At 37.9% G+C, this 22,605-nt stretch overlaps 1 protein-coding gene and 1 long non-coding RNA gene across 4 annotated transcripts; one reads left to right on the top strand and one right to left on the bottom strand.

The window, feature by feature from the left end:
* Positions 1–6,533: 6,533 nt before the first annotated feature.
* On the top strand, positions 6,534–21,698 carry LOC113298343 (DNA-directed RNA polymerase V subunit 1-like). 3 transcript variants are annotated; one of them, XM_026547064.1, is made up of 21 exons: positions 6,534–6,700; positions 7,381–7,494; positions 8,374–8,500; positions 8,626–8,741; positions 9,560–9,610; positions 10,267–10,431; positions 11,156–11,314; positions 11,444–11,599; positions 12,134–13,870; positions 13,976–14,151; positions 14,579–14,654; positions 14,768–14,895; positions 15,884–16,038; positions 17,177–17,451; positions 17,789–17,962; positions 18,071–18,211; positions 18,369–19,020; positions 19,162–19,830; positions 20,022–20,400; positions 20,750–20,864; positions 21,124–21,698. In XM_026547064.1, exons 2-21 carry the CDS (start codon positions 7,411–7,413, stop codon positions 21,358–21,360), a joined length of 5,772 nt encoding a protein of 1,923 aa, XP_026402849.1. In that variant the 5' UTR covers positions 6,534–6,700; positions 7,381–7,410; the 3' UTR covers positions 21,361–21,698. The 3 variants fall into 3 exon arrangements, with proteins under 3 accessions (XP_026402849.1, XP_026402847.1, XP_026402848.1); XM_026547062.1 differs by having other exon boundaries at positions 18,369–19,830; XM_026547063.1 differs by having other exon boundaries at positions 6,542–6,700; positions 7,391–7,494; positions 18,369–19,830.
* Positions 21,216–22,388, bottom strand: LOC113298347. Its single transcript, XR_003334165.1, has 3 exons — positions 22,250–22,388; positions 21,433–21,942; positions 21,216–21,356 (listed from the first exon to the last, which is right to left on the bottom strand). It is a non-coding gene; the product is annotated as an uncharacterized LOC113298347 (long non-coding RNA).
* Between the last annotated feature and the right edge of the window lie 217 nt (positions 22,389–22,605).

Here is a 22,605-nt window from a genome sequence, read left to right as displayed (position 1 = left end):
AGCGAAGAACAGGAGTTGCAGGAAAAGTTTCCTGATGTTGCTGCTGCTGCTCGAGGAGGAAGAAGAAGACGAAGAACGGACCCTCCAGGGTCGTCGTTCTTCAAACAGTGCTAGCAGCAGCAGACTTGCGTCGTTATTCAACAGCAGCGCTGAAGTATTTTTCTTTAGCAGCAGTACGTATCGTTCTTCTCTGGACGCTTATAGAGGGTCGTAGTTTCATTGTTTTATATTTTTCACTCTTTTAATCATATTTTGAGCATCAAGTATGTATTTTGAGAACATGATTATTATGAGTAGCTAAACCCCAATACTGGGATGATGGAGGAAACCATTCTTTATGCATGAGTAATTCTATTTAATTCTTTTATGACTATTTGCACTATTATGAGTTGATTTATGATTTTTCTTGATTATTTGTGATTTTATCTGATGATGTATGCTTAGTCTAGGAACTCTTGATGCATCATGCTTATGATTTACATCTAATACTTTATAAAATCTATTTTCGCAAAGAAAAGAGTCGATATTTGTTATCGATATAAGCTATAATTGTCTAGAATTAATAGTTGTTTTGCATGAGTATAAGAATTGGTGGAATCCTGAGTCCTAGTATCTCTTGATCATGTGACAAATTTTGTATATATTTTTGTTTTAAAAATCTTTTCAAGTCCGAGCAACGAATCCTTATTTACCGCAATCGAAATATCACAACAAAATGGCGCCGCTGCCGGGGACTTGTTTTTAGGTTTATTTTTTTTTACTATTATTTGTTCCTTTTTACATTTCTTTTTGTGTCTTTGATTACAGGTTCGAAGTGGAATACTAAGGACTTGGGAACAAAAAGCTTAAAGCTAAAAGCTAAAAGAGAAGAAAAAAAAAGACATAATTTTTTTTTTAGGATTTAATTTTTATTATTATTATTTTTTTTGTACATAGCTTTTTTTTTTTAGAATTTGTAAATAGGCTTTATTTTTCATAATTTTTGGACTTTTATTTGGACTTTATTCTGGACTTTTGGACATTTTTTTTAACCCTACAGAAGGGTCTTATTATTAATAATTTTTTTTTTAAATATAAACTGTTTGCAGGGAAGGACGACGATTACAATATCGTCTCGGCCCCTCGGGTTCGTACATGACATAGGAGTCGTGGCCCGAGTCGACTTCAACGGTTCATCCCCCGTCTGGTACGAGAGGTAAGCTTTCGAAACACCCGCGAATCCCCTGTTAGCGGGTTTATTGTATTCCTTAAGGTGATTCATTGATTGAGGACGAATTTGGACTGTTTTTAAATTCCTAGTAAAGGGCAAGACCTGCCTAAACAAGATAAGGGTTTGGATTTCATCACCGCTCCCTTCTTGCCCGTTTTAGGAAAACAAAACCTAACGCGAACCCAAGCTTTAAAATCTGATTAGAAAGAGACCTATAGGGTATCGAGCTTGTTAGGAAAAAATTTCGAAGGATATTGGTTACCTTTTAAGCAATTTCAAAATTCATGATGACTTCTGGGAGTTGAAACAAGCCGCCTTGTAACGCCGGTGAGGCCTTGGGTATCAAAGCTCCATTGAGCTTCCCTCGCCTCAGTTTCATCTCACATTAGCTCGGATTGATCCAGAGAGGTTGCTCAAACTGTAACGAATTCCCCTTCGAGAGATAGAAGCTGGTCTAGAAACAATCTAAGTGGAGCCATCATGCTTTTTGTTTGCTAGATTTTATAGGTTTGATTTGGTCGAGTCAACCTTATTTGTGATTTTGTAGAATTCCCTTGCAATTAAGAATGTCAAACTGGTATAATAGAAGCCAATACAATGAGTATCGACCTGAAGTTGAATATGAACATCATCAATTTTATGACCATGGTGAGAATAGTAGTTGGGAACGCCAACCTTTTCAAGGTTATGGTTCATACCATGGTGAGCCCAATTACTATCCACACGCGAATTTGTCTTACGAGCAAAAATCTTATAATTCCTCTCCTCTAGATGAGGCGCGTAGGCTAATTGAGTCATCACGTCGTAGGTTACTTGAGTCAACATATGAGTCAACTGAGACAAATGACTTAGTTATGGACGAAAGAATCGCAACTAATAGTGAACCTTCGATACATGATACCATCAGGAAATCTTGTGAGTGGATTGAGAAGCGTTTGTTAGAGGCGCAGAATGCTCGATATAGTGTTTCCGATAATACCCTTGAGAATAGTTATTTCCATAATCAGGATGACGAGGTTAGAATTGATAACACTACTTTAGATGAGGTTCAACCATTTTCATGCTATTATAATAACGATTGTGATGAGGATAGTGCTGATGAAAAATCGGAAACATGTAGGAATAGTGATCAGGAATTTCTTACCCCAATTGAGCCTTATAATGATTATATTATTTCTGGTTCAGATCCTAATAATTTTAACAATTATTCACCTATTCAAATGGACAAGGATTTGACTAGAAATATCCCCGTTTTAGACGATGTAGTATGTCCTGTTTACGAATCCGATAAAGGTTTAGAGGAACCGGTTTATCTTGAGACTACTGTTTTCGAGTCGAACGATTTAGAAACTGTAATCGATGATGGTTTCGAGGAACGGTTTTACCCTGAGAATACTGTTTCAGAGTCGTACGATTTAGAAACAATAGTCTTAGATGAACTCGTAGAGATTAATGAGGATGAACCTGACTTAGAAGAATCAATTGCCCATTTTCAGGAATCTAATGACCTAGGAATTAGGGAGATTGTGACTAGTCTAACTAGAGACACTGAAAACTCTAAGTTTGGGGGTGATTATCATTCTCCATATGCTTTAACTCTTAGGAAGTTCCCTCACTTGGGACTTGACATCAATGCCTCAACCATCTTACAAGATTATCTTCATACTCGCTCTCCCGAACCTCATAATGTCCAAGAAGAAGTTCAGTCGTTAGAAACCCATCCTCTGGTAGATGTGGTTAGCCCAGGCAATAACACCAAGTTTGAATTTATTTTCCCACCAAATAGTTTTCTTCCAAATGTGGGAACGTTTGTATTTAAAATGAGTCGAATATTAAGTTTTGAGACTAAGCCTAAGTACTTTAGGTTAATAGAATCGACACATTTTCCTAAGAATGACCACTACTCTCATTGTGGTCAATTATGTAAGTCAAACCTGATTGACTTAGAGGATCCTCAGTTATTTAGGTTATTATTTTGTGATTCTAAGTTCTTATTTGAGTTTTTCCAGACTCTAGGACCTAATAATTTGGATCCAACCTATGAGGAAATGCATCCGAGGAAAATATTCTATTTAGACCCTTTCATAGAACCTGAACCTGAACCGCAAATATCGATAGTTATCAGGAAACTAGGTAAGGTCATGCTAGTATTGTTCATTTCGTTGGTTCACTGCAGTTTCCTTTTGTCAGCTCTTTTTGGTTTTAAAGACCCACAGTTATTCCGACTACTTTTATACTGTTCGAGTTGACTAATCCTTTCCTAAGTATGGCTGAAGACTTTAAACTTAGCACTTCTTGGGAGGTAGCCAATCTCATGCAACACGGTAATATCTTTCCTTAACTCTTTTGCTTCAAATGGTAATAGTTTCTCCTTGTTCATGCTTTTAATTTTATCTTTAGAACATTGAGGACAATGTTAGATTTAAGTTTGGGGGTATGGGAGAAACTTTTTAGTTGCATTATAAATAAACTCCAGAGCCTAGAAATTTATGCATATTAAGGATAACACTAACCAATCTAAGTGGATGGAAGCATTTTGGTTTTAGGAGTTGAGGAACCAACTGACTAGATGGAAACATCTATAAGAGTCTATTCATAAAAGCACAGAGCTCAGGTGTTAGAAATAACATGATAGTTTCGCCATATGTCGTTGAGTCCTTTTCACTTCTGTTTTTTTTATTCATTTTAAACTATGTTTCTCTAAGTGATTAGGTGAGGCTCACGATTCAAGTTGTTACCATTGCTAGGGTGAAATAGAGTGATTGAGATACCCATGAAAAAAAAAATGTTATGAAAAAAAAAAGAGAAAAGAAAAAGAAATTGAGACCAGACCATTAGACCAAACAGAATAAAACTAAATAAAGTCGACCACTGGAACCCTTGTATATGCCAGCTGTTTTGACTTAGAGTTAGGATTATCGACTACTGGTTCCCTTGTATATGCTAGTGAGTTGATATTAGTCGGACTAGTATCTCAGTCATTTAGGTTAGGTTCATCTTGGCAGAGGCCTTCAGACAGATATGAGAAACACCGTTCACTTAGTCAACATCAAAACCATCTATGTTTTTCTATATCCATCTCTTAATCAATCCATGTGATTTGTTGACTCCGAATATGATGTCCATAGTTAAACTATCTGAGTAGAGCTCTGTCACTTTATATGAATTTTAGTATGCTTGAGTGCAAACTCGTGTACGACAATTGGAAATTCGCATCAGGGTACTTCCTCCTGCAATCAATAAGTATGCCAACCAAGGAGGTTCTTTAGTGCTTTCCAAGGTTTTGCATAGATAGTTGGGGTCTGGAGTACAAGTTTTGTGGGTATATCTCTTGTAAGCCCTCCCGAGACTATAACTCGGCCACTAGGGACACCTAGGGGTTTAAAGGCTTATTGCATACGCTAAATGCAACCGACGATGCCTGCGACAGTGAGTTAGGATTTTATTTTCTATTTGATTTGCTCGAGGACTAGCAAATAATAAGTTTGAGGGTATTTGATAGGCACATTTTTGTGTCTTATATAATCTCAATTGTATATATTATTAGTGCTCGATTTTATATTTATTATGGCTTTTTATGTCCCTGTAGGTATTTTTGGAGAAATAAGCTTTTGCGGCGAAATTGGCTAAAACGGTGGTTTTTGCGCTCGTGGGAGAAAATTACTATACGGACTCTCACTTTGGATAAGGGGTAACCTAATTACTAAGGGGTGACCCATTTCCAGGCATCTGCTAAAGGGAGACCGGGACTGGATAGGGGAATGTCACATTTCTTCACGTTTTCAAACATTCGTTTTGGCGGGAAACTATGGGCAACGAAGAACAATTTTTAGGGTTCGAATTTTGGAGCAGATTTGAAGAGATTCAATCGCTGGAAACAGTTGGGATGAACGTGATTAAGCTAAACATCGATAGCGTAAGTGATTTCACGAAGGAAATTGGGCTGGATAAGTTGTGAAAAGAGAACAAAGTTCAACATGGAATGCTGTTTTCACGGGATTCTGTTGGGTCCAGTTATGGCAATTGCGTGGAGGATTAGGGAGGATATCTTCTCTTATTCGATTCCCTTATATCTTGGGAAAGTTTGGTAACAACAGAAGACGCGTACGAAGAGTTTGAACAAGGATCAGCAGCCGTGTAGAAAAGAAAAGCCGTGACTTGGAAGAAAGGAAGAAGATGAGATTTTCTCGGGATTTTTGGAGCTGATTGGGTATATAAAGGCTGGTGCGAAGTGAGAGAGGATTATCAAGTGTTTGGGGTCGAGCAGGGACCAGAGAGAGACCGGATGAGCGAAGAACAGGAGTTGCAGGAAAAGTTTCCTGTTGTTGCTGCTGTTGCTCGAGGAGGAAGAAGAAGACGAAGAACGGACCCTCCAGGTCCGTCGTTCTTCAAACAGTGCTAGCAGCAGCAGACTTGCGTCGTTATTCAACAACAACGCTGAAGTATTGTTCTTCAGCAGCAGTACGTATCGTTCTTCTCTGGACGCTTATAGAGGGTCGTAGTTTCATTGTTTTATATTTTTCACTCTTTTAATCATATTTTGAGCATCAAGTATGTATTTTGAGAACATGATTATTATGAGTAGCTAAACCCCAATACTGGGATGATGGAGGAAACCATTCTTTATGCATGAGTAATTCTATTTAATTCTTTTATGACTATTTGCACTATTATGAGTTGATTTATGATTTTTCTTGATTATTTGTGATTTTATCTGATGATATATGCTTAGTCTAGGAACTCTTGATGCATCATGCTTATGATTTACATCTAATACTTTATAAAATCTATTTTCGCAAAGAAAAGAGTCGATATTTGTTATCAATATAAGTTATAATTGTCTAGAATTAATAGTTGTTTCGCATGAGTATAAGAATTGGTGGAATCCTGAGTCCTAATATCTCTTGATCATGTGACAAATTTTGTATATATTTTTGTTTTAAAAATCTTTTCAAGTCCTAGCAACGAATCCTTATTTACTGCAATCGAAATATTACAACAACAACTCACATTTTTAACTCTATGAAGAACCCTAGTCTGATTGGGTAATTACATTATATCTGTATATAAAATGTTAGCATTAAATTTCCAGACCAGGGAGTACCATACCGGGATCATCACGAGAGAAATTCACTGTAGCGAGTCCAAAATTCCGTACCTTGTTATATTTCCCGCTACACAGATATACAGACAGTCGTGCAAAATTGTGAATATAACATAGATCAGGGGTAACTTGGTAACTCTAGTTTCCATTCTGTTCTCACACACAGTGGTGTGAGACTAATAGTACAATAGACACAGTGCTGCTTGCTGCCCTGCATCTGTTGCATGTAGGATGTTAAGCGATTCCCATTTGCTCTCTCTCCTCTAATTCTCTCTTTTCTCTCCTCTAATTCAGACAGCTCTCGCCGGTGAGAAGAAGGAAAACCATAATAAAATTTTCATCTTTCAACTGAATCAGGCATTTTTCTTCGGTTGAGCTTTTGTTAGGTAAAGAAATTGAAGAAGTTTCGTCTCTCTTTTATCTCTACTTTCAGAGTTCACACACAGTGTGAAGTAAGGATTCAAAAAGACCCCCTTTTTCTCTTAAACCCTTCGAAACTTGTTGAGGATTTTCTCGTTGAGAAAAGGAAAAAAAAGTGACCTAGTAGTAGTAATAAACCCTTGTTGTTTTGGGGGTTTTTCTATTTTTTCTTTTACTTTTCTATTAAGGGTAATTTTCCTGGGTTTTTGCGTTTTCTTACTTTTGATTCTTATTTCAGAGTTGCGAATCGTAGAAGATGATACTGCATTTGTTGATTTTGTTTTCTGAAAATCAGGGTTTTAGTTTTTTTTTTTTTTTTGCCAAATGAAGAAATTTTCTTGTTTACTTCAAATTCTCCTTTGCATGTCAGTTTTTTTGACAGTATTGTGACTGTCAGTGTTTATCAAGGCAGTACTATGGTGTTAGATTTTGATTCAGAGAGGAAATCTAGGTTTACCTTTCAACTTAGGACACTTGCACAGTCTCGCTCTTTTTCTCTCTTTGGAGATCTATGATTGTATCTTCTATTTTTGTTTAGTTGTTGGGTTTTCGTGTGTTCTAGTTCTTTATTTTATCCTTGAGGTTTACAAAATTATATTGCAGTTCTGCTCACTATTTTTTTTTTTCTTTTGAACTTTTTTTGTAGGCATTTTTAGTGTTAAATGTGAAGAAAGAGATGGAGGAAAACCGCTCCTCTCCGCTTATAGCAGAAGGAAGATTAACCAGTATTAAATTTAGCTTAGCATCTCATCAGGAAATCGTAAGTACAAACTTGTGTTTTATTCAGTTTGTGAAGAGTAGGTCTAACTTTCTTACCATGGGTTTCTTTGTGCTAGTTATGCTTTTTCTGTCAATCAAGTAGTCCATGATGTTCAGAGGGTTTCATTTACGTTCAAACTTGACTAGCAAATGTGTTTTCTCAGTCTTTAATATTGTTCCTCTACACTGCAATTGGTTTATTTAGTGGTTTCAATGGAGATTTTTTTATGTTATACTTATATCTTATATAATGATATGCTTATGTGCTAAATGCATGAAGTTGGATTGTAGCTTGTATGATGAAGAAGAGGTTTGTCGGAAGAACTTAAATTGCTGTCCGTCAGGTTCTGCGATCTTAGATTCAGAGTTTAGTTATGTGAATCTATTAATGAGGAAGAACTAAAACATGCATAAGCCAGAAGTACTGATTTCAATCAGCCACGTGTTAATGGAGGGCGAATATATCCGTATATTAAGTAACAGAACAGTTAGTTCACCAAAGTTCTGTAAATTTCCTTAAGGTATTCAGATATTGGATACAATTCAGAATGGTGACATTAGATGCTCGGTTGGAAATTCAATATATGTTTAACCTTAAAGAGTACATTGTGTCCCTATTATAAGAGTCATAGAACGAAGGAGTTGTTGACGTTTGGAACTCTACTTTATATATATTCTAGCCGTCTCTACATGCACTACGTGTAACGTGATCACCTGCACCATCCGATTTTATATTATTATTCGCTAAAAAGACTTTTTTCTATTATTCAAGCGTTTTCTTTCTGTTACTGATGGTTTTATATGAATCTGCTTCCCTACTACTACTAGTAACTAATTTCTTAAGCATAACATACTGATCATGGTTCTTTCTCCATTGTAGTGTACATCATCCATAAGTGATTGTCCTATTAGTCATCCTAGTCAGCTAACAAACCCTTTCCTTGGCCTGCCGTTGGAAACCGGTAAATGTGAATCTTGCGGGACAGCAGAACCAGGAGAGTGTGATGGTAAGTAACAGTATGTATCTGAAATCTGTCACATATTTTCTGCTAGGAAGTAATACTCAAGTAGGTTTGGTACTGCTGATTGTATGAGCCTGGATTCATACTCTTTTTTTTTTTTGGTAGTGCAGGTCATTTTGGGTACATTCAGTTGCCCATACCAGTATATCATCCGTCTCATTTGGGGGAGCTTAAACGGCTTTTAAGTATCATCTGCTTGAAATGCCTGTGCATGAAGAAGGGGCAGGTAGTCACATTTCTTACCATGTAGCCTTGCTTAGGTTAAGCACTTTACCCTCCATATCAAAAGTCATATATGTTTTCTTCTTTCCTTCTCCTTTTTTTTTTTCATTTTTCTTCCAAGGTTCTTATTTTGCAATTATTTTTATGTTTGTTTTAGTAGCTGGTCAATGTGGTCAACTTTTTTGTACTGCCAGGGTATTATGCTCCCATTATTTGAATGCCAATGTTTGCTAGTCAACCTGGTAATGTAAACATTGTGACTAGAAAAAAGCTAGTGTTATCTCTGCATGTTAGTCAACCCGGTAAATGAAACATTTGATTAGAATAGAGCTAGTCATATCTTTATGTAAGTTGTTGGAACTTGGAGATCTTCTAACCTTTTTCCTATTTGTTTGGGTTTTCTGTTTTAACTTTGCCTGGTTTTTGTTTTTTACCCTGCTAAAATGAATCTTTCTTGTTTGTGTTTCCATAGTTTCGTAGTATTGTTCCACGTTACTATTTCTGGCCAACCTTTTCTGAATTATAATTCCTATGCTTTCATCTACTTTCTTGCAAAGACGCTGGCACTTGTGGAGGCAAACCGTCTTGTGCATTTCACTTTAACGACATCGTATGCAAATATTTCCCTTCCGTCTGGATGCGGAGAGAAAAACTAGGGTTGCTCACAAGTTTTATATTGCAAGCATGATACACCTTCAATCTTTGTAGAATGACTTTATGAGTGCTTCCAGTTATTTATTTTGGTCATGCATTTTCTTTTCTCCTTTCCATTTTTGTTATAATTGTTGTGAACTTTGTTCTTAACTGCTTTTGTGTCAGCAGATTAGGAAAAATGGTGAAAAGGACAAATCCTCTGCATGCACACAATGTCTGGTAAGGCCTGTAACTTGCTTCCATGTTGTATGTAGTCCACATCTTCAAAACTTATGTGCTTATATTGGTTTGCATATTTAAGAAGGCAAAAGCTTTGAACTATAATAATCACCATAGGACTTTCTGTTGGCTTTCATGTTATGGATGTTATAAAAGTCTCATGTCCATGAATGTCTTTGACCCATTTTATGTGTCAGTGGACATCACACTTTATGTGGTTGCGCTTGATTAGTTTGCATGACTTGGTTTCATCGTTATCTGATTTGACATGGGACATCGTTCTGCATATGCATGGTCAATAATTAATTTCTGTTCTCGGCATGAATATGCTAGAAAAGTACGAGCCAAGCTTCAGTCTTCAGGGGCTGCATGCATGGGTTAAGGTAACATACGGTTGGGATACAGCTATAAAATTAGGGAATAATGTATAAACACATTATCAAAAGGACTGTGGTTATTAACTTTGCGTTTCAATCTAAGTTTCTTCGTTGCCCAAGAAACGGTAAAAAATCTAATGTTGAGTAAGTAGTATACTTAAATTTAATGCATGTATTAGGATGTTGTCTCTTGCATTGCATGATTCATGTAGTAAACTTTTTCAACTTGTAAATGGTAAGTGCTATCTCCAATTAATTGTGCTCTCCCTTTTTTTGTAGGATATGCCACCAATAACCGTAAGAGAAAGTAATTTAAAAGATGGTTCATTCTGCTTAGAACTGAAAGTGCCCAAGTCGAAATTAAGAGAAAATATGTGGAATTTCTTAGAGAGATATGGATTCATCTATGGTTACGAAGAATGTCGCACTTTACTCCCTTGTGAGGTGGGTCAAAAATTGCTTCCCTCCTATTTCATATACTAACAATTTCAGTTTCATTCAGGGATATGATGGTTTGAGGTGTTCTATACATCTTTATGTTCATTTCTGTCATAATATTATTTTATTTGAATTCATCAATTGGCTTTGACAGTGCTTGGACAAGAAGTATGATTTCAGTTTTTATACTTGTGTATGACATATCACAAATGTCCATTGGCGGGTTTTACTTAACTATTCCTTAAATCTTTCCCACTCGGGTTGTTGGTTAATCGTACATACTCATGCTTGTGATCTAGTTGGTGGGTGGTTTTGAGTTGTGAATATTTAAGCTTACATGATGTAAAAGTATCTGTATCTCCATTTATGATAATTTTGAAGACATCAGGCGGACTACCTTCCTGCCCTTACAATATTAGAGTGGGGTATTTCCAGTAGAGCACTCTGCAAGACCTACAATTAGCATCATTGGGATCTATAAATGCTTCAGTGTAACAGAAGAACCTGAACAACAAGTCTACAAGTTTGAAAAATATAGACTCTGCGCTTAAATATTGTCAAAAACATTCTCTTCAATAGTTTTTCTTCTTTGTCGTATCTTATTTTCTTAGCCTACATTAAATCCGTACGTTATGATCTGTTTGGATAGTCTTCTTTCTGTTTGCAACTTCTAAGAGAACCTAAACGGTTTATAATGTGGCATTCTTTACTGCAAATCTACAACAATCAGGTTCTGGAAATTCTAAAAAGAATTCCTGCGGAGACAAAAAAAAAGCTTGCTGCAAAAGGATATTTTCCTCAGGATGGCTACATTCTACAAAAATTACCTGTGCCTCCGAATTGTTTGTCTGTACCAGATATTTCAGATGGAACTACTATCATGTCTTCAGTAAGTTGTTACCCTTTCTCTTCTTAGCAATGCTGAGTTTGCTGTCTAAATTGACTGGGTGTTTGTTTAGTTTCTGTCGTTCAGCTAATAAACTTGGCAGTATATTAAATCTGGGCATTGTATTTCCAGGATGTTTCTGTGTCAATGCTTAAGAAAGTTCTCAAGCAAGCCGAAATCATCAAAAGCTCGAGATCTGGCCCTCCGAATTTTGAGTCTCATGAAGTGGAAGCCAACGAGTTGCAGTCAGCAATTGCGCAGTATCTTCATGTGAGGGGTAGCACCAAGGTATGTTATGGCGCAGTATGCGTATTTTATACTGGTTAGGTTGATGGTGTCCTCTTACTTCTGCAAACTGTGTTTCAGACAAATCCTTGTGTTTGGGTTTAAAAGAGAACAACACTGTATAGAAAACACCGTGCTTCAGTAGACCATCCGGCTTGTCAGTTATATTGGTCTTAACTAGGATACCAGTGCCCGGAATTGTTGAGGTCAGATAATACTGTTGTGATTAAGTACATGTTGCGTTTCTTTATTAAAGGATTAAGAGTGGTCAAGATAAATTTATTAAAGGATTGTACATGTTGCGTTTCTTTGAGATCTTTTTATTTTAAGTAGTGGGTGTCTGTGTTTTCCCTCCCTTGATGTTCTCTATGCTTATGAAAGAGAAGACTTTGAAAAGAACTATCTGCCAAGTGTTTATGTTTTTTTTTTCTCTTTCCTTCATGTTGAATATTTACAGATGTTAAGTAGTTAGCTGTGGTTATTTAGTTTTCTTTTCATTCTACAATCATATATTTATGTTATTTCTTACTTGTGAAGGGACCTCGTGGCATCAAATCAAAATTCGGGGTCAATAACGAGAGTGATGATACTTCGGCAAAAGCTTGGATTGAAAAAATGAAAACATTATTCATAAGTAAGGGTTCAGGTTTTTCTTCTCGTAGTGTAATCACAGGTGATGCATATAAGAGGGTGGATGAAATTGGTCTACCATCAGAGATTGCCCAGAAGATTACTTTTGAAGAAAAGGTTACTGTACATAACATGAATCATTTGCAAGAGCTTGTGGATAAGAAGTTGTGCCTAACGTACAGAGATGGTGGTTCAATGTATTCACTAAAGGAAGGATCAAAGGGTCACACGTCGTTAAAAGTTGGTCAAGTTGTACATCGAAGGATTATGGATGGTGATATTGTCTTCATTAATAGGCCACCCAGTACTCACAAACATTCTCTGCAAGCATTTTCAGTGTATATCCATGATGAACATACGGTTAAGATCAACCCCCTTATTTGTAGTCCCCTTGGTGCTGATTTTGATGGTGACTGCATTCACTTATTCTATCCCCAGTCTCTTGCAGCAAAAGCAGAGGTTCTTGAGCTTTTCTCAGTGGAACAACAACTACTTAGTTCACACAGTGGAAAACTGAACTTACAATTGGCAAATGACGCATTATTGTCGTTAAAGATTATGTTCAAGAAATATTTCTTAAAAAAAGCAACGGCCCAACAGTTAGCCATGTATGTTTCAAGTGGTTTGCAGTTTCCTGCTTTATTGAAGGCTTGTGGTCCTGTCCCGCAATGGACAGCTTTACAGATTCTGCAGAATGCTTTACCTGCAGATTTTGATTGCTCAGGGGAGAGATATGTTATTCGTCAAAGTGAGATAGTGAAGTTTGATTACAATAGGGATGTGGTGCAGTCCATATTCAATGATATCATCAATGCCGTCTTCTTGAAAAAGGGCTCCCAAGATGCGTTGAGGGTTTTTAATTCCTTGCAGCCATTGTTGATGGAAAACGTATTTTCAGAAGGTTATAGTGTAAGCCTGGAAGATTTTTGCATTCCCAAGTCAATTACTCGTGAGCTCCAAAAGAATGTTCAAAAGATATCACCGCTGCTCTATCACTTGAGATCTACGTACAATGAAGTGGTTGAGTTGCAAGTGGAGAACCACTTGAGAGGCGTAAAAGTGCCAGTTGTAAATTTTATTCTGAAGTCATCTACTTTGGGTATTCTGATAGATTCAAAAAGTGAGTCATCCATTAATAAGGTAGTTCAACAACTAGGCTTCTTAGGGCTTCAGCTTTTTGACAGGGGAAGGATTTATACAAGAACTTTGGTTGAAGATATGACTACATTTTTCCAAAAAAAGTTTGCTGTTAGTGGGATTGACTGTCCGTCAGAGGCATTTGGGCTGATCAGGAGCTGTTTCTTTCATGGCTTGAATCCCTACGAGAAACTGGTGGATTCAATTTCTTCTAGAGAAGTGCTAGTACGTTCATCTAGAGGATTAACTGAACCTGGAACTCTCTTCAAAAATTTGATGGCAATTCTTCGAGATGTTGTAATTTGCTATGATGGCACAGTTAGAAATGCCTGTAGCAACTCGGCTATCCAGTTCGATTATATAGTGGAAGCTGGAACCGAGGACAGGAGTTTCTCTCCTGCTGGGGAACCAGTTGGCGTTTTGGCCGCAACAGCTATTTCCAATCCTGCATACAAAGCCGTTCTTGATTCTTCAGCAAGTAGCAATTCATCTTGGGAGCTGATGAAGGTACTATCAGTCAGTCGATTGAATAATGTACCCATAAATTTATAGGTCTTTGTTATATCTTTACATCTTTCGACAATTTGAGTTTTTTTTTTTTATTTTCTTCAGGAAATAGTACTTTGCAAAGTTAATATGAAGAATGATCTTAATGATCGTCGTGCAATTTTGTACTTGAACGATTGTAGTTGCGGAAAAAAGTATTGCAAAGAAAATGCAGCATATTCAGTTCAGAATCATTTGAAAAGAAGGAATCTGAAGGCTATAGCAAACAGCTTTCTGGTTGAGTAAGTGATCATAAACTTTTGTTCTCCATTCAATTGCAGGTCATACCATAACTGTTATGCTTTCGTTTTTGACCTCTGGAGTTTTAATACTTCGATTTGCTTATTAGAATTGCTCGCAATTTATTTTTTTCCTGGACCGGCCTTCTCTTTCCATCATAACTGTTTTTCACAGCTGGTTTAATGTTTGTCACTTGTCATTCGCATCATAGTTCTTTTATTTTCTTTCTTTATTCTCTTTATTTGTGTCAAGTTTTTGCTGGTACTGTTTTTCCTCGCTGTGATAGAAAACAGCTGGATATTTTGCATTGCTTGTTTTCTGTTTCATCATTAGTTTATCGATATGATATGCAGTGTTTTAAATATTAATTTGTTATCGTTCAATGCTCTGATTCTGACTGACGCCAGAGATAACACAATGTTTTTACAGATACAGAAAGCAGCAAGGTTCTATTGAGAATCCAGATACAAATGCCTGTCTTGTTGGTCATATTCACCTTGACGAGGTTGGTACTTACCAATGAAGCATTTAGTAATCTGGTTGGTTTGAATAGCTAAAGCATATTCTTGTTACTGCTAAATACTTTTAAAAGAAATGTACCTGTATTTTTTTGGACAGGCGGAAATGAAATATGTGGGCCGAAATGTACATCAAATTCTCCAAAGGTGTCAAGAAAAAATTGGTTCTATTAAAAAGAAGAAAGATTGTCTTGGTCGTATTCTTAGGGCCCTTACATTGTCTGTCAGGTTTGTTTTATCATGTGAATTTATTTTTTGCATGCAAGATTAACTTCTGAACTTGATCATATATGTCAGAATGGCAAATTTCTACTTGAATATGAAAGATGATTCGGGTCTTGTCCCCCTGCTGTAAGTCTCATGGTATCAAGTCTCATTAATCCGGGTCCGATACATCATTTGGACCTTTTTGTAGCTTCTCCGAAAGATAAGAGGGAAGAGACAAACAATGATGACCTTCTTAGTATAAATCAAATGCTGAATCTAATCTTGACCAGACGCTTGAGATATCTACTGGAAGAATTAGCCATGCTTTCTTAAACACTGTCGGTCCGGCCCATCTGTCATATAGGCATATAAAAGTTGATATCGTTGCCAGATTTATGTGACGACTTACAGACCACATATAAGTGATCTTTACCACGGACAACTGGTATCAAAGCCTTCAGAGGAACCTAAAAGTTTAAGCAATAATGCACAGTTGGGATAGCCACTTACGGAGAGTAAAGGCAACAACAAAAGGACTGTGCTAGGTGGTAGTATTTCACACCCATGACCTACCTTGCAACATTTGTGATTCCCGGGAAAGCCAAATAAAATTAACTGCATGAGCTGTGTTTTATAAAGTGTTAGCAAATGCAGAAAATTCGTCAACAATAATTGATTATCATTATCCTTCCAGATTTAAGTTTATATACTAATGCTTCATTGGTGTCAGAAGTCATGCTAAAAGATGCACAAATTTTTCTCACAAAAACTGTTCAAAGTAAATCGAAACATGAATTTAGTGTACTTCTCTCCATGTCTATATAGATATGAAGTATTTTGGGGGTGTTTTAGTTGCGTGTGTAGTGTATATTGCTGTGTCCTTAGTATCATAACTTTCTTCAACTAATTTATGTTATCTTTTTGGTTGTCGTCATTTGGTCAAAGATTTGTGGTATCATATGCCTACTTCTTATGCTCATCAGAAACTAATGTTGGATGTGCTTTGCAGTGAATGTTGTTATTTTTCACCCCCTGATGCGGAAAGCTCCCAGGTTCCATGCTTGCAGTTCTCATGGCAAGATACAAGCGCTTGTACTTTAGAACAAACTTCACAGCTAATGGCCAACTCAATCTGCTCAATTCTGTTAGAGACCATAGTTAAAGGTATGTTATCATAGTGCCAGTTTTTCACTTGTGAAAATGCATCATTCAGGTTGAGGTTCTGGTAAATCATTATAAGATTAAATAATTTGAGCTCTTCTTTGTGGCCTTAAAGTGACCTCCTTATCTTTTCGATAAAGATGCTTGCATTTATCTTATGGATTTCGCTTGCTTTCCACTAAACCTCTTCATTAACATCTTTTTCCACTGAGCTCTCTTCACATAACATGTTTGGTATTGCCAGTTTCCAAGTCAACATCCCTGGCTCCCTGCGTTGCTGTTCTTGGACCTGTATCCCTAAACAGTAAGACTTAGTCTAAAATCAATTATAACACTACCTGAAACTTAGGGTTTCAAGGCAACTTTCTCGCGTTGCTGAATTTTGACCCATCTCTAAACAGTAGGGCTACCAATAGTGGGTCTAAAATCAATTATCAATCTTCCTGGAGAAGATGGGTCTAAACAGTTGGTTCTGGTTTCGGCTTATTTGGTCCTATTTGGTTTTAAGATTCGGCCAACTACGAATAAAGCCTAGTTGGTCAGGCTTAGTGCAAGCGGCTCTCATTTGCTTGTTAGTACAGCCAGCAGATTAGATTCGTTGATTTTACTATTAAAAGAAAAATGCTCTGTAAATATGTACCTTCTCAAAAAATAAAACAAACTTTGAAGTTAATTTTGCAGGTTGCATGTTTTCAGTAGTGAATGACCCTTCTCGTACAGTTATCAATGCCCAACAGCTATATTAGCTTCCTCTGCTCTAATCTGTATTTAAATCGTCTACTTGGTCTTTTAGTGACAAAAATAACAGAATAATGTTAAAACACATGCCACTAGCTGTTTAATTATTGTAATCATTTAACAAGGAGAAGGAACTTCCAAATTGAAGCGTGGCCCTTGAACTTGTACCATGGTTTAAGTCAAATTTTTCCCTTACTGCAACATGGTTCGGGGAGTTTAGTGACTGGGCATTGTGTCTTTTGCTGATTATAATTGCCGAGTATTTCCTTTGCTTTGAGCTCTTGCAAGGAAGTGCATTCAAACTTAACTGAGAGTAATTCTGGTCATTGACATCAATTTATTTGGTCTCTGTATGATATCTGTGTCTATTAATTGTCGTCTCATATTTCTAATGACCATGTAGGTGATCCTCGAGTAAACATGGCCAATATTGTATGGGTTAATCCAGATACAACATCTTGGGTAAGAAGACCTAGTAAGATTCAAAAGGGTGAGCTGGCAGTGGAAGTAGTTCTCGAAAAGGAGGTTGTCAAACAACATGGTGATACTTGGAGGACGGTCATGGATTCTTGCCTTCCAGTAATACATTTGATCGACACACGGCGATCTATTCCATATGGCATCAAACAACTACAGGAAATGATTGGCATTTCTTGTGCTTTTGATCAAGCGGTTGAGGTACCGTAGTACTGTTATTCTTACTCTGGTGATATTTATTGTTGATCTATATGTATATGAATGTAGCTTACGTCAGTCGCTGGGAAAACAAATGTATCTGCGGTACTCAACTTCTTGTTAGAACTCCTGCATGTCTTTAATTATTAATTAGGACAGAAAGTGCAGTTTGGTGTCGTATGTGTGTTGTAGTGTCAGATTCAGATTTGTTGCATCATATAAAATACACTTGCTATACTTGCTCATGCGTTAACGTTTTATGGCCCCGTGCGTCTTACTTTGTTTTTACCTGTTTCTTAACCCTTTCTAATACACTAATATTGTGTGTTATCTTATGCAGCGACTCACAACATCAATTAGGATGGTTGCGAAAGGTGTGCTGAAGGAGCACCTCATACTTGTGGCAAATAGCATGACCTGCACAGGAAAGTTGATCGGTTTCAACACTGGTGGTTATAAAGCATTATTCCGCTCACTAAATGTCCAAATACCATTTACAGAAGCTACACTCTTTGTAAGAATTTTCTGCATGTCTGTATACTTTGATGGTGGACATAATGTTGTATAAGTGGCTTCGTGCCTTTGGCCTTCTTGATCTGATGGAATTTTTTGTGTTTCTCAGACACCAAGGAAATGCTTTGAGAAAGCTGCTGAAAAGTGTCATCTAGATTCTTTGTCAAGCACAGTTGCATCATGTTCCTTCGGTAAGCGTGTTGCAGTTGGTACAGGAGCCCGTTTTGAAATTTTGTGGAACAAGAAAGAGGTAAGTTTACTCGTGTGTATCATCTTTAAGTCTGTTATTACTTGTGCATCATTGCAAGTTGTTAAGATGATTGATCTAGGCCATATCTACTTGGATAAATTTATTAGGACTCTTCTTGTATGACATGATTGATCTGTTTTCCATTTTATTCTGTTAGATGGGACTGGATCAAAATGCAGTGGATATTTACAACTTTCTCCAGATAGTAAGGACAGGTACAAACGAAGGGGAAGTAATATCTGGATGTTTAGGTGAAGAAGTTGATGACATGGAACTGGAAAATGACTACGTTGAACTGCCCCTGTCCCCTGAGCACCCTGATGGAGGCAAGGCCACCTTTGATGACGTAGCCGAATTCGGACCAAACTTACAGCCTAGCCAAATATCAGAAGGAAATTGGGGAAACAATTCCTCACAAACTGGTGAATCAGGCGGCTGGGGAGAGTGGAAAGTTGACAAAACTTCGGGTTCAGAGAATCCTGGTGCAGCATCAAATTCAGATGCTTGGGCTGGCTGGGATAGTAGCGATAAAATTCAGTCAGAGAACCATTCTTCCAAAGAAATTGATAATTCTTCTGCATCTGGTGGTTGGAATACCAAAACTCAGGCTTCACAAAACGATCCTAACGATTCCTGGGGAGGGCAGGCGGAGAAGGCCAATCCAACAGGTGGTTGGAATACCAAGATGCAGCCTTCACAAGATGATCCAAATTCTTCGGCACCTGGTGGTTGGAATACCAAAAGTCAGGCTTCACAAAACGATCCTAACGATTCCTGGGGAGGACAGGCGGAGAAGGCCAATTCAACAGGTGCTTGGAATACCAAGAAGCAGCCTTCACAAGATGATCCAAATTCTTCGGCACCTGGTGGTTGGAATACCAAAAGTCATCCTTCACAAAACGATCCTAACGATTCCTGGGGAGGACAGGCGGAGAAGGCCAATTCAACAGGTGGTTGGAATACCAACAAGCAGCCTTCACAAGATGATCCAAATGATTCTTGGGGAGGGCAGGTGGAGAAGGCCAATACAACTGGTGGTTGGAATACCCGGATGCAGCCATCGCAGAACGAACCTCGTAATTCTTGGGGAGAGCAGGCAGAAAAAGCCAACACCACTGATGGTTGGGATACCAAGACCCAGCCATCCCAGAATGAACCTCGTGATTCTTGGGGAGGAGTTGTGGATAAAACCAACACCACTGGTGGTTGGAATACCAAGACACAATCATCCCAGAATGAACCTCGTGATTCTTGGGGAGAGCAGGCGGAAAAAGCCAACGCAACTGCTGGTTGGAATACCAAGACGCAGCCATCCCAGGCTGAACCTGACGATTCTTGGGGAGGACTAGTGGAAAAAAACAACACAACTGGTGGTTGGAATACCAAGACGCAGACATCCCAGGCTGAACCTCGTGATTCTTGGGGAGGAGTTGTGGAAAAAACCAATACAACCGGTGGTTGGAATGCCCAAAAGCAGCCGCAGGATGATCCCAGTGATTCTTGGGGAGGACATGTGGAGAAGGCCAATACAACAGCCCAGATTGGTAAGGAAGAGAATGGTCAGTGGAACCAATGGAGCGAGCCACCTAAAACTGAGACCACTAACAACAAATCAGCAGGTATGTACTAGTGCCACCGAGAGTTAGTTAGACTGTTACACTGTCATTACACCAATAGTTTGATCATTATACGTGTCGGCTATCTCAATTTTTTCTCATTCTTGATTAGCTGGTGTTGGTTACTGTCAATAAAAGAGTCCGTCTTGTAAGCATATAATCTAATGTGCAACTCCGTTCATTCGTTGCGCTAGGTACATGGGGGACAAGTATGGCTGGTGAACACGTAAATCAATCAGCGGATTCTCAAGTTTGGGGTTCTTCGTCTGTTGTAGATCAGGCGGAAAAAGAAGTTCAATGGAGCCAACGCAAAGAACCGCCTGTTAAGCCATTTGCATGGAATACTAATAAGAGTTCTCGTGGTTGGGGTTCCTCAAACACTGGGGACTGGAAAAACAAAGGTCGCCCTAACAATCCCCAAGGAACGCCAGATGATCAAAGTGGGTGGAATGCAGGTGGACTGTACACTGCAACCAGACAACGGCTGGATCGTTTTACATCTGAGGAGCAAAGTGCTCTTTCAGAGGTTGACACCATTATACTGGCAATAAGGAAAATAATGCAGCAATCAAGGTAATTTTTGTAACATATGCTCTACTTTTTTCTGTAACAGGTTTGTGAGGCAAATCTCGCTTATGTCAGAGGAGCCAAAACTGCTTTTTGGTTTTAATACCAGGGCCTACAAGCCTGTACCACAAACATGTTCATGTTACGTACTGGACACTCTGCTTGACCAGTTTGAGATGATCCTGTATTTGACATTTGTGAAAAAGATTCTCATGTACATGCTAGTTTAGCTATCGTAACCCAATAAAATTTTGGATGAAAATTATGAATACCTATTTACTAACCTTTTGTTGATGTCTATGATTATTTGTATTGTTCACTAGTCTGCTCTGACAACTCTTGTTTCTCTTTGAAGGGACAAGGACGGTGAACCGTTGTCAGCGGAGGATCAAGCATATGTGCTTGAAAACGTGTTCAAGTATCACCCAGATAAAGATGTCAAAATGGGTTGTGGCATTGATCATGTGATGGTATGCTGAACGGCAATCTACCTCTATTTAAAACTGCTTAAACTTATAGACCTTTTATTTTTACTTGTGAATTGTGATAACCTGAGGACAATGCTGAAATGATTGTCCATAATAGTTCGGGAGATTACAAAGTTTATTTTTGTTCAATGCCTAATATTGTCAGTGCTTCAAGTGTTTTATGCCGAATATTAGGCCCCAAACTTGTACAGTTGAATGTCTTTGCCAGCAGTGTTGACTATTTGAATGTGCGTTTTGACAGGTTAGCACACACAGCAGTTTCAAGGATACAAGATGCTTCTATGTTGTTTCAACGGATGGACGCAAAGAAGATTTCTCTTACCGCAAGTGTTTGGAGAATTTTGTTAAGGAAAAGCATGCTGCAGTAGCCGAGTCTTTCAATGAGAAGTATTTCAAAAAACCTCAACCTCGAGATGGAGGAGCTAATAGAAATCGAACGGACGTTGGTACACCCAAGGCTGACACACCCAACAACTGAAAAGAGAAGAACCAACTTCATGTGTTCTATAGCAATCCAAAGTTAGTATGAAGAAAGCAGATGAAGTCTTACCTGTACATATTTATTCTCTCTCTACGCATCTGATGTCCATTTTGAAAAAACTGGATCCGGCCGGCCAGCTATGTTTTTTTCTTCCATTAGGGAAGTTTTGATATGTACCTTGTACATATAAGTAATGTCCTCGGCTGACTGACTTGTAAAGCCTGGCTCTGTTTAGCTTGAGCAGTTGAACATTTAGGGTGTAGGTTTTTGTTGGTGTCTTGCTTGAACCATTGACAAGGAGAAGAGTTTATAAATTTACCATTTTGAAAGTGCAATAACCAGTTTACCGCACCTTTGTAATTTTTTAACTTGCTCACCGTTTCCATTGATAAGACTGCTTGCCCATCACCACTCCGGTATAGTCCCCGGAGAACTAGTAGATGTCATGTATTGCGCCCACCAGCATACAAGAAACGGCCCAACTTCGTATTAGGTATGCAAATAAAGGACTTCACTGACAAGCGCCCTTAAATAAGAAGGCTATTATTGGGACGTCACATTCCAATAGATGGGCGCCACCTAATAGGACAAAAACGGGTCATTCATAAGTAAATTCAAAAACCCCTTATCCAAAATATTTTCACAATGACTAAACAATCCTTGTTTAATTAATACTAATCATTCAATTAGATTAGCTAATCTATTACTAGGTTAGATTAATGACTTTGATTTATTATTAGAGAGAAAATTTTAGGGTTTTGGTTCTTGTAGGGAAGAAAAGTAGAAGAAAAACGCGAAGAAAAAAAATTAAGAAAACCCTAGATTTCGATTCACCCAACGAAATTGAGTGAACTTTTATATGACAGAGAAAAAAAAATTTACATACCTCATGATGGAGATCATGATCTACCCAACCAAAGATTGATTTTTTTTCAAAGCATTGTAAACTTGTAAAACCAATTTACGGTTAGATGGTGATGAACTCCTAACAGTTACGGTTGGGTTTATGGTATCTCGGAGCCAACCGTACCTCATTATGTTAATTTAGAGTAGTTTTCAGGATATTTACGGTTAGTTTTTGTCAAGACCCAACCTAGACGTAACAAAAATGGATATCCAATCGCCATTACCCCATTACTGCCTCCGTATAACCCCAAATTATCCGAAGAACAAATCAAACCACAACATGCACTGTTGACATAAACAAAATGTGTGGCAAAAAATCTACGTAACAATCTAGCC

This window comes from Papaver somniferum, chromosome 7, assembly GCF_003573695.1.
Source record: "Papaver somniferum cultivar HN1 chromosome 7, ASM357369v1, whole genome shotgun sequence".
In the NCBI taxonomy this organism is placed as follows: domain Eukaryota; kingdom Viridiplantae; phylum Streptophyta; class Magnoliopsida; order Ranunculales; family Papaveraceae; genus Papaver; species Papaver somniferum.
The sequence above is the reverse complement of the archived record's forward strand: the minus strand, read 5'-3'. Positions and strand labels throughout refer to the sequence as shown.